Consider the following 13,139-nt stretch of genomic DNA (forward strand, 5'->3'; position numbering starts at 1 on the left):
TTTAGGGATCGTGCTAGACTCGAATCGGATTAAAACCAGAGCCAAGAGATTGCCATGTTTTTGGATGTGTTCTCCCAGCCCCCCTCATCCCCCACTATCTCCCCAATTTGGACAGCACTGAAGACCAATGCTGGGGTGGAAAACAGATTTTGTCCACAAGCAAATCATAGAAATAATCTAACTTAAACTTAAACCATCAATTTAGACAGCTTGGCTCTTCTTGAAGTTTTTCAAGGATGCTTATCAGATCATGGATGTACAAAGACAAAAATGATAGCCTTGTTTATTTCTTCATTTCAGTTGTTTAGGTCAGTAATGAAGTCAGCCAGGCCCTAATGAGCTACATGTTTCATCATCTTGTCTAAGTTTTGACCCTGAAGAGGAAATATAGCCAGAACAGGGGTTTAGAGTCTGCGCTTAGATGTAACTTCATGCTGATTTCTACAGGAGCTGGAACGGATTGATCCAGCAGTAGCAGGGTTATCTGTGTTACATTAGATCTCATCTCAGTCTCAGATTGCACACCTACGGAATATCCACAGTCATGTAATATGATTGGGTTGCTTTACTCAACTTTTGGGAGTAATGGCACTTTTTGGACAGTAAACCACCTGGAAACCAAGTTGTGTTTACAAGGTACCGTGTTAACTGAACGAATGCTATTGTGGAAGAACTCTTAACAGGATTTATCAAAGCTTGCAAGGTTAGTGGCATCAGCTCTTTGAAAGACTCAGAGTTTGCTTTTAGGCACATAGGAAAGGGATGAAATAGACCCCAACTTGGTGACCAAGGACCCCAATGTAAAGTGGAGGAGTCTTGTATCACTCTGAAGAAGGTTATTTTGCAGTTCAGATGATTTAGTAGGTGTAGGAAGCATTATTATTATATGTGTTATATTTATTTGAATGTTAATACATAGTAGTAAAAGACACCCACTTTAAAGTGGGACCCAGAATTATATATTCACTATACCATTATTTGATATTTTGTTTGTCACAGCACTACATTATTGTGGTTTAATCTTAATTTTAGATAAACCTGCTTCTTAACGACACAAACCAACCAAACAGAACGTTCTTTAGTTTTAAGGTTCTAGGAACATTCTATGTGCATATTTACTTTTTTATAACCATAAACTAAACTTCCCTGAAAGTGTTTGGGAGGTTTTTTGTGACAACCTGATAAGAACTTATTAAGAACGTACAAAAGAACAAAACAAGATTGGAGACTGATTATTGATTTAATGTTGCAGTTTGGTTGCAGAATGTTTCCCAGAATTCAGAGGTTAAGGAAACGTTAGTGGAACTATTATGGACCACCAAAAACATTAAATTTCCTTTAAAAAAAAAAAAAAAAAAGAATAATAATAATACTTTTCAGGCCAACCAAAAACAATGCTCTGTTCTGGGAACCAAAAATTGTTTGTTGGGACAAAATGCACTGTGGTTGGTCGCTTTACATTTCGATCAGACAGTCTCTTCCTTTCTAAGTGGCTTGGTTAGAATAAGCTATTAGTCAAAAGCATAGCTATACAAGACTACGACAGGTCACACTAATGTAGCATATTTGCGTTGTAAACTTTGTTAGTCTAGTTTGCTTTAGTATTTAGCATGTTCTGCCAGAGAGCTTGGTGTATGTTAGGGGATTTTATACACCTGACTAGTATTTCTGTGTTTTTGGCTTGTGAAGAGTGGCTTCTCTCTCTCTCTCTCTCTCTCTCTCTCTCTCTCTCTCTCTCTCTCTCTGTCTGTCTCTCTCTCTTCAGAGCTTTGGTTTATAAGATATACTGTATAGACTAGTGATTTGTCTGCTACCTACATAGTCAGGTAACTTCTAGGTAGGCCTGTCCAATTTTGACCAGTCATATCATGTTATTTTGAAACATATTGCAATTGCAATTTTACATGTGAAGCATACACTTTATTAGGAACAGTATGGTCCTAATAAAGTGCTCAGCGTTGTCTTCTGCTGCTGTAGACCATCCACCTCAAGGTTCGACATGTTGGGCATTCTGAGATGTTATTCTGCTCACTACATTTGTACAGAGTGGTTATCTGAGTTACCATAGCCTTTCTGTCAGCTCGAACCAGTCTGGTCATTCTCCGGCTTTTCTATCTGCAGAACTGCCACTCACTGGATGATATATTTTTTTTATATATTTGTACTTTTTTGTGGTACCATTCTGAGTAATCTCTAGACTGTTGTGTGCAAAAATCCCAGGAGATGAGCAGTTACAGAAATTCTCAAACCAGCCCGTCTGGGACCAATAATCATTATCCGGTCCAAATCATTAAGATAATTTTTCCCCATTCTGATGGTTGATTTGAACATTAACTGAAGCTCCTGACCCGTATCTGGATGGTTATATGCATTGCCCTTCTGCCACAAAATTGGCTGTTTAGATAATCGCATGAATATGTAGGTGTACAGGTGTTCCTAATAAAGTGCTCAGTGAGTGTATTTAGCGCTTGCATATCACCGAACGTGAGTTTAATATTATTAAATTAGCTTGAGTGGCTGAAATTTCGCTTGTTCCGGATCCTTACAAGAAGGTAGTTCTTGCTCTTGTGCATCGCACTTGTAGTTCCAACTTCAACCAATGGGAGGGGCAGGTTAGACAAGCATACAATGATTTTAGCAGACAAAACATTTAACCTCCTGTTGCTGATTTTAGTTTAGATCACTAATGATTCTACAATTTTTAGAGCTAGCTTCACTTTTATGAGCCATTTTTGCAGTGATATACATGTCTAGGTCACATTTCACCTTGAATTCTTAAGAAAAAATATAAATATTTTGTATAAAGGCAATAAAGCATGTTTTAGGACTATTATTTGGGACTAACTTTATATTACGTGTTTTTAACTATTATGTACTTAAAGGTACACTGCCATTTTTTCTTCATTGAAAAAGTTTAACTCCTAAAGACATGAATTGTAATTTTGCTATATATGTATAATATTATGAGCACTCACATTAAAATGCCACAGCACCAGGGCCCTTCTACCAAGTAGAGACTACAAGCTTAGCATAAAACATCATAATGCGGCGGTCCCATAGACATTCAATGGGCGGAACTGTCTTAACATGCTTGTTGACGCACACCAACTCTTAACTATCACCAAAACGCAGAATGAGACGTTCTTGTTTGCAGATGCTGTTCATGTGAGTTCAAAGAGGCGCACAATGCTGGTGTTGGTGCCTTGATGGGAATCATGAATGCAGCTTCACGATTGCTGTAACAATGCAGTTAGCCACAGTCTACCAGCAAATTAATATTGTGAAGGATGACAGTTTAAGGGATTTAATGCCCATTGCAATGAATATGTACCTATGTGGGGAATAGTTCTTTCTTTTAGTCAAACTCTCACTTAAACTTTGGGAAACGTTTAAAGTTACTTGAATTGATGATATTTTAATACATTTGTCTTTTTATTGTGGAAGGCTTTGTTTGGAAAGTGTTAATAATGCATTATATTGCTACATATTTGTTTTCTTCCTAAGATGGAAATAAATGTATCTTTACAAGAAGTATACTGTATAGAGTCGCATATTTCAGCACTTTTAAATTTTGTGATTAATCACAATTAACTGCAAAGAATTATGCAATTAATCATGATATAAAGAATTATCGACTGAGAGCACTAATTAAAATGCATTAAATTCAGCATAAATAAAATACAGTATAAACACCATAATGTACAGAAACTTATATAGCTTTAGTTTTGTCCACATTACAGTAATGCTTATATTACATATAAGAGTTTAGGTACAGTAAATAAAGACAGAATGTTAATTTACTGGTGAACTATCCCTATAAGACTTCTGGACCTCCCTCTACTGGTCAAACTTACTTTGCAGCCCACTGATTTGAGACAAATTGCTGTGGGTGAATGTGTGGTGTGTGTGTGTGTGTGTGTGTGTGTGTGTGTGTGTTGATGGTGTATAGGAGTGGACCTTGCCTCACGATTACCTGATTTCCTTTGGACAATGAAACCCAGATGGTATCCATGGGAGCAGTGTCTAGCATCTGTGCATCATGCTGGTGGTCCCTGTGTTGACCTTTAAGCACATTTTAGGGGTCTTTGAACACCTTACCTCACTAAGCTCCACCCACATCACCTTATGTTTCCTTAGCAGACTTCTGATACACTCCAATTGCCTAATATTCCAATGTGTATATTTCTGAAACTTTGCAACGCTTATAAAAATATGATATTTTTCAGTGTTGGGTAAGTTACTGAAATTAAGTAATCCTCTACAAATTATTAAAAATGTATATAAAATGTAATCAGATTACTTCACTGATTACTTCATTTAAAAGGTAATCATATTACTAATTATTTGACTAAGTTACTTTCTAAATAATTTTTCCTAGAAAAGTTTTTGGATTTCCATTCAAATTCCAAATCTCTATATTTCCTCCTCATTCGTTGTCGCACACCCTTCAGCTGCCACAGAATCGCTAACAGACGTACATATGGATTCATATATTAAATCTACTGTATTATACATATTACTTGAAAGCAAGTAATGTACTTAAGTAATTACTTTAATTGAAAGTCAGTAACTGCAATCTGATTACAAGAATTTCAAATGTTTTTTACATTATTTTTGACTTAAAATTAATTAGATTACAGTAACATATTACTTTGTAATCAGATACACCCAATACTGATAAATTTTGTTTAATTTGATGACCTTGTCCGAAGCTGTTTTGTAATATGTGACTGCCCATTCTATGTTAGAACGTTGCTAAGTTTCTACATTTCTGTCTAATCTAATTTCCGATTTGTTTATCCACAGGAATTAACTGGAGGGTTTGCTGATACACAAATTCTGCTTTTTTATTGTTTTCATTTTTTGCAGCATAAGGACAGATGCTTCTAGTTGTATATAATGCCATCAGGTTGCTTTGGAGAACAAAATCTCTGACATTTGTTGAGTCATTAATTCTTTGCTCTTTTTTTCTCTGTTTGTCTGTTTTTCTCCTCCATGCCTAAAATAGAGGTGGAACAGAAAGGTAAAGACGTGTTTTTTTCACCATGTTTAGAGTCTTTCTGTCGGCTCCCTCACACAACTTTATGTTCTGCCTTCACCACGTGTGTAACATTGTTTCATGTTACTGCCACATGCATGTACAGTGGGGACCAAACACATTTTGGACCTCTATTATATGTTCATACGGATATGATTTTTTATTGAAGAACGTGACAAATGTGGCTGAATTCATAAAGAGTGTGAGTGGAGCCGTGTGTGGTGCTGATCGTGTTGTGGTGGGCTCATTTGTTCTTGTAGATGTCCATCCTCATTCCAGATCCATGTGTTTTCATGCTCTTCTCCTGGTGCTGGTACCCACAGACACTAGTACAATATGGGCAGGAAGTATACTTGAAGCAGCAGTGTTGTGAAAGATACTGTACTTAGAAACTGAAGTTTCCCATTCTACAAGCTGCTTATAGTTTAAAGCAGTTCCACCAGAGTCAAGTTACTAATTAAAATAAATAAATTGTAAGCTATGCTCAAAGCTGTTAACAAAACATATCTAACTACATTTAATGAGGAGTGCTGTTTTCTTCCTGTTTTGGTCATTTTAGAACATTTTAATGGAACAAAAAGTTGTATAACCTTTAATTTACTCTAAATATGAATTGAATAATGAAAACCCCTAATTCATGTAACCTAAAAAAAATAATAGTAATAAGCAGCATATACACTCATGAACCAAAACATTATGACCAACGGCCTAATATGCTGTTGGTCCTCCTCTTGCCCGGCAAAAAAGTGCTGACCCGCCAAGGTATGGACTCTACAAGACCTCTGAAGGTGTTGTGTGGTATCTGGCACCAAGACATTAGCAGCAAATAAAGTCCTGTAAGACCTTCAAGTCCTGTAAGTCCTGTGGTCGCTGGTTCGATCCCCACAGCCACCACTATTGTGTCCTTGAGCAAGGCACTTAACTTCTGGTTGCTCCGGGGGGATTGTCCCTGTAATAAGTCACTGTAATTAGCTTTGGACAAAAGGGTCTGCCGAATGCATAAATGTAAAGGTAAATGTAAAGTTGCGAGGTGGAGCCACTGTGGATTGGACTTGTTGGTCCAGCACATCCCATAGACGCTCAATCGGATTGAGATCTGGGGAATTTGGAGACCAGGGCAACACCTTGAACTCTTCATCATGTTCCTCAAACCATTCCAGAACAATGTGTGCAGTGTGGCAGGATGCATTATCCTGCTGAAAGAGGGCACTGCCAACAGGGAATACCATTGCCATGGAGGGGTGTACCTGGAGTGCTACTAGGTAGGTGGCATGTGTCAAACTGACATCCATGTGAATGGCTGAATCCAGGGTTTCCCAGAAGAACATTGCCCAGAGTATCACACTCCCTCCACCATCTCGTCACTTCCCCAGGTAAACGGCGCACACGTACAAAGCCGTGTACATAATGTATATAAGAAAACGTGACTCATTTGTTAAGGCGACCTTCTTCCACTGCTCCAAGGTCCAGTTCCGATGCTTGCGTGCCCATTGTAAGCTCTTGCAATGGTGGATAGGTGTCATCATGGGCACTCTGATCGGACTGCGACTACGCAGCTCCATATGCGTCAGGGTGTGTTGCACTGTCTATTGTGACAGATTCCTCTCATTACCATCATTAAAAATGGACCTTCTGTCAGTTCAGACCAGATGGAATAGCGTTCGATGGCCTCGTACATCGATGAGCCTTGGGGGCCCAACACCCTGTTGCCAGTTTGTTTTGTCCCTCCACGGACCACTGTCTGTTGGTACTCAACACGTGACCCAGTCATCTGGCCATAAAAATTTGGCCCTTGTCAGTCACTCAGGTCTTAACTCCAGCCCATTTCTCTTGCACGTTGAATACAAGAACTGCTTGTCCACTTACCATCTAATCAACAAGACCTTGACATGTGACCTTGTTAGGAGATGATCAATGATATTTGCATCACCTGTGAGTGGTCATAATGTTTAGGCTCATCTGTGTATATTTCACCCATTCCTTTTTATTTCGCTAAAATAAAATAAAATAAAGAAATAAAAATGACCCAAAATGAATGGGGAAATCAGAGTGATCACTTTTGAATTGAAAAGGGTTTAAATGAAGTGTCTGGGGAAAAAAATAAAATGAATGATTCACCAAAATGGCTAATGCATACGCTCTTATTAGTATAACCCCAAAAAATAAAACAAATAAAGAAAAACTCATTAAAACTGTTTGAATGCCCTGGAATTAGTTGTTAAAAATGCATCCGCACACAAACATGCTCTGCACGTGTATTGAGTTTGTCAATTGAGGTCTATACTTATTTTGCATCCTTTTTCATCTGCCAGGTAATTAGATTTTATAGCATCAGTGTATCAGCTATATGCTCGTAAACCCCCTTTAGCACTTTAACAGTAATGATATTCATAATCTAATTCCCATTTAAAACATCCAGTGAAGCACAATCAATAGCACAGCCAATGAGCTGTCAGTGTTTTAAATGACATCATTATGATGGAAGTGCTGCTAACCTTCAGGGTTACATAAAGCACATCTTTAACACACACACACACACACACACACACACACACACACACACACACACACACACACACACACACACACACACACACACACACACACACACACTCTCTCTCTCTGCTGTTATTAGTTAGTATACTACTCAGTGTTATTTGTGGTTTCCAGATGTGCATTTTTCAGGGTGGTTTTGCATTTGGTCTACTTCAGGGGTTTGGAACTGGTTTTGCTTCAGGATCCAGATTATACATCAAGTGGCAACCAAAAACAGTAACCAAAATGCTTTTGTTAGAAATAAAACTAAATGTATTGTGCGTGATTATTAGTATATGTTTATTATATGTAACTCATATAATCATAAATATATTTACTTTATACTTTGTCATAAAAAAAACTTGCAAGAAATTGGTTCGTCATCATTTATTTTACAATATTTGCATGACAGATTATCCAAAAAGCACAAGGATAAATTGACATTTTAAATAAACATATCTAAAATTACAACAAATTATGAATCTTTGCAGCCAATATGTCTAAAGTGTTAACCTTATTAATACAAATGTTGACGTTATGATTTAACATTATTATTATTATTATTTGACTAAATAATGGTGTCCTATCGTAAAAAAATTCATATAGTTTTACGGGACTTTCACCTGTATGTAGACTATATTGATTTTATTTAAATGTATTTTAATGTTTGAATTTGTATTTATTATTCACTACAAAACGTGTGCTTAACACCTATTGAATCCACAATAATGTTGTTATAACATTATGCACAGACAAATGAAAATTCAGATTCATGCAGATATTAATATCTGAAATACCTGGAGAAACAACAATATATTTCACAGTTAATGTAGCCTACAAATTCATCTTCATCTGGTAAGAAAAAAAAGGAATAAAATAATATATTTTTTTAAATACATCATTTTTTAATAATAATAATAATAATATTAAATTTATATAGCACCTTACCAGAGCTCAAGAACACTTTGCATTTTCAAATTTTGCAGTTTAAAGAAGTCCTTTTTTGCATATTGTGGCAGCGTTTTGTGGTCCGTTTTGCATAACGCTGCGGCTCATTGTTGCTTATTGCGGACCATTCGGCGCATTTCGCGGCCGAACCACCGGCCCGCTTGGTTCTCCCCTAAACAGCCCAAAAGTGCGTCTGCACAGATAAAACATTTTTTTTACATTTTGGATATGTTTATTTAAAATGTGCTTTTTGGATAATCAGTCATGCAAATATTTGTTATATTATTCGGATGAATCCGTTATTTGTTTTGAATTTGTTTGTCATTATTCATGCCTTTCCGAGTAAGGTATTCGGCTTCTGGCACATCCCTAGTCATTGGTATAGCTTCACCAAGTGGCCAAGGAGTGCAACGGTCAGATTGACCCCCTACAGAACTGTCTTCAAGAATTGTGAAAATATCTCATTCCGTTCAAAAGTTATAAAAGTTTAAGCAAAAGTGGCCACAACCACTTTGTACCTTTTGGCGTACCGTTACGATGATGAAACGAAATATAATTTTTTTTTATAATTATTGGTATTGGGACTCACTGGTTTGGATCCAATCAAGCGAACGACCTAGGACTTGTTTGAAAAGTAGGTTTCCCCAAAAATCTCAAATTGAGGAAAAACTAGAGTGAAACGGCTCATAAGAGTCATTCGTTCAGAAACACTGAAACGCTACACTGGTCGCGCTGTGTTTCGCGATGTAGATTCGGTAAAGAGGCAGCGCTACGTCTGAAATGTCAGTTGTTAGAGCATTTTAATACAGTAGTACAGTGAACCTTTACGACACAAAAAGTCTCATACAATCATACGTTTTCGTTATTATTTTAGAAATGGAACCAGTTTCGAATTAGAACCGTTCTCAGTTCCCAGCACTAATTAAAACGCACTAAAACTATGAAATTGAAAAACAAAATACAGAAAACATAATCTATCAAAACAGACCTGCAACCAATTTTGGGGTGAACGTTCACCAGTTCAAAATCACTGGTGCAGATGTTAACAGGCAGAGATGAATTCATGCTGAAGACGTGTTAAGGAGACTCGGCTGTTGCACACTGACAGTCAGCAGCAGTCAGAGAAGAGCATTAAAACAGAGTCATTCAGCACGGCAGCTGATGAGTGACTTCCTCTCTCCCTTTTGGTTGAACTATTCCTTTAAAACAATCATTTCACTTTCTTCATCTGTTCAAACTTTTAGCAGCTTCATAAAGACTATATTTGTGGTGTGTGTGGTCAACATCACTAGAGCGCTTTTCTGTTGATTGCAGCAGGTGTCTGGGGTGTCTTCTGTTTTTACATTCAGGTGTAAGATGCTGACTAGCAAATCGAGAGTTCTGGTAAACTTGATGCAAATTTGCCCCTCATTATTTTCTTCATTGTTGCCAAAGGTTTGCTAGAGGTTTGCAAGAGCTGCCAACATCTGGCAAACATTTGCATTGAAACACAAGCTCATTTGCATGTACAAATAATGATTGGCAAATTTGTGGCAAGTTTGTCAAAACTCTAGACTTTTTTGTAAGGGTTACGCTTTAGCTGTTCTGCTTTTACAGCTGTTCACTGTATAGTACTGTAGCATTCTGGATGGCTAATCAGGGAGGTGTTTGCTTTTATGTCTTGATCATTTTGTATGTGTGTTCAAACGTTGTGTATGTGTTTAGTTAGCTTTCAGATGCATTTTAACAGCATTATTATAGGGCTGACACAATGACCTGCTTCGTTAACCTTTATAATACCTGTGTAAGCACTTAGAGCGCATCCATTTTTCAGTTGGTGAGATGCTTTGACTTCCTAATAGTGTCTGTGGCCTCAGTCATGGTACATAACAGATGTGTGAGCTAATACAAAATAGAATATATATATATATATATATATATATATATATATATATATCTGACTCTGTTCTGGAAGCTTCTGTCACCAAGACAAATTCTGTGTATGTGTAAGCATACCTGGTAATAAAGTTCATTCTGATTCTGATCAACAGGGGATTTACTGTGCACACATCACAGAACATTTCTGGGCCACACTTTATATTAGGTGTCTTTAACTACTACGACACAATGTACTTATTATGTACATACACCAATGAGCCAAAACATTATGACCACTCACAGGTGAAGCGAATATCATTGATCATCTCCTAACAAGGTCACATGTCAAGATCTGGGTAGATTAGATGGTAAGTGAACAATCAGTTCTCGTAGTCAACGTGTTGAATGCAGGACAAATGGGCAGGAGTTAAGACCTGAGCCACTTTGACAAGGGCCAAATTGTTATGGCAGGATGACTGGGTCAGAGCATCTCTGAAACGGCAAGTCTTGTGGGGTGCTCCCGGTCAGCAGTGGTGAGTACCTACTGACAGTGGTCCGAAGAGGGATAAACCACAAATCTATGACAGGCTGTTGGCCGGCCAAGGCTAAACGATGTGCGAAGGCAACGGAGGCTATCCCTTCTGGTCTGAACAAGTCACAGAAAATTTGAATGATGGTTACAGGATGAATGTGGAGTGGTGGTGGTGTAGTGGTCTAAGCACATAACTGGTAATCTGGTAATCAGAAGGATGCTGGTTCATGCCCCACAGCCACCACCATTGTGTCCTTGAGTAAGGCACTTAACTCCAGGTTGCTCCGGGGGGATTGTCCCTGTAATAAGGGCTCTGTAAGTCGCTTTGGATAAAAGCTTCTGCCAAATGCATAAATGTAAATAAAAATGAATGTGTCAACACAGTGCATCTCACCCTTCTACGTAGACCGGTCAGAGTGCCCATGATGACCCCTGTCCACCGTCAAAACAGCCTACAATGGGCATGCGAGTGTCAGAACTGGACCTTGGAGCAGTGGAAGAAGGTTGCATGCTCCGATGAGTCCCGTTTTCTTTTACATCATGTGGACTGTCGTGTACGTGTGTGGCGTTTACCTGGGGAAGTGATGGCACCAGAATGCACTGTAGGAAAATGACAAGATGGTGGAGGGAGTGTGATGCTCTGGGCAATGTTCTGCTGGGGAACCCTGGGTCCGGCCATTCATGTGGATGTAAATTTGACACATGACACCTACCTAAACGTCATTGCAGACCAGGTATACCCCTCCATGGCAATGGTATTCCCTGTTGGCAGAGCCCTCTTTCAGCAGGATAATGCGTCCTGCCACACTGCACACATTGTCCGGGAATGGTTTGAGGAACATGATGAAGAGTTCAAGGTGTTGCCCTGGTCTCCAAATTCCCGAGATCTCAGTCCGATTGAACATCTGTGGGATGTGCTGCTTCAACAAGTCCGATCCACAGCGGCTCCACCTTGAAACTTACAGGACTTGAAGGATCTGCTGCTAATGTCTTGGTGCTAGATACTGCGCGACACCTTCAGGGGCTTTGTAGAGTTCATGCCTCGGTGGGTCAGCACTGTTTTGGTGGCAAGCGGAGGACCAACAGAATATTAGGCAGGTTGTCATAGTGTTTTGGCTCATCAGTGTATGTGTTGTTGCATTGTACTTGCATTTAATTACATCTGTAGTTACACTGATAATTTACCCCAAACTCTACTCCTAAAACTACCCGAACCTCAACCTGTGTTGCAGCAAATGTGAATTTTCTGAGACTTTTACAGGACAATATATTTGATTGTATTTATTTAAATGTCAGTACATAGTAGTTAAATACACCTAATATAAAGTGAGACCGATTTCTGTCATTTTTTGTCATTTTTATTGTACAACAAATGTCTCTTTCATGATATCTCGCCAATCATTTTGTTGTAGAAACGATGGAAATGACATTTGAAATATTATTGGAAGAAAAGGACAGGCTCCTTTTTTAAGTGGCTAATTTCATAGTTAGAATTTTATGTATATGAAATACAATAAAATATTTTTGTCCTCACAATACATATTGAAGTTATGTTTACTTCTCTCTGTTTATATTATCAATGTAACACGATATATATTTTTGTGATGCAGTACCTTCGAGCAGTACGTTCAGTGGTTTAGCTACAATTTATTGACTTTTCTGAGCTTTACTACAATCATAAATATAGAAGATTTTGTAATGTAATCAGGGACAGACAGGCCTAAACCCACGGCTCTGTTACTGATGTCTCTGTAGATTACGCTCTCTTTAGTATCAGCAGATTTGACCCCTTGCAGGAAATTAATTGGAATGAGATTATATTTCTAAACTAATCTGTTTAAGTGTATGGATCGCTGCAGTCAGAGTTTGGGTTTTAATCCATTTCTCCATAGCGAGAGGGCTTGGAAGGAAACACAATCTTTTTGTCCGGACAATGCACGGCTGGTTAGAGCGGCCCTAAACGGAGGGAAATACTGTTATTATTAGTTTTGTGTGTGCAGATGCTATAAATCAAGATGACACAAATTGACAATATCTGGTTAAATTTAGCGTGGGGAGGGAATCTGTTCAGATTGTAATAAATATAAGCTCATTATTATGTCTTGGCGGCCTCCGGCCCCATTGACCAGCTGTCATTAATGAGCTCAGTCTTATTTATCAAAATTTTAAATGCCAACTTTGCCGAAATGAAATGCCAGTGTTATATCACGGAGGATGTATGTTTATGTG

The 13,139-nt window shown here is 38.2% G+C and overlaps 1 protein-coding gene across 12 annotated transcripts in view; it reads left to right on the forward strand.

Annotated features, from left to right (window-relative positions):
- Positions 1-13,139, forward strand: part of LOC127656331 (adhesion G protein-coupled receptor L3-like) — a 338,006-nt gene that overhangs the window by 183,235 nt on the left and 141,632 nt on the right. For 11 of the 12 annotated variants that reach the window (XM_052144613.1, XM_052144656.1, XM_052144639.1 and 8 more), the window contains exon 5: positions 5,009-5,023. The exons of the other annotated variant lie outside the window; for it this stretch is intronic. In XM_052144613.1, coding sequence (XP_052000573.1) covers positions 5,009-5,023 — 15 coding nt within the window. The remainder of the gene's footprint in view (positions 1-5,008; positions 5,024-13,139) is intronic. 12 annotated transcript variants of the gene reach the window in all.

This window comes from Xyrauchen texanus, chromosome 2 (assembly GCF_025860055.1).
Source record: "Xyrauchen texanus isolate HMW12.3.18 chromosome 2, RBS_HiC_50CHRs, whole genome shotgun sequence".
Classification (NCBI taxonomy): domain Eukaryota; kingdom Metazoa; phylum Chordata; class Actinopteri; order Cypriniformes; family Catostomidae; genus Xyrauchen; species Xyrauchen texanus.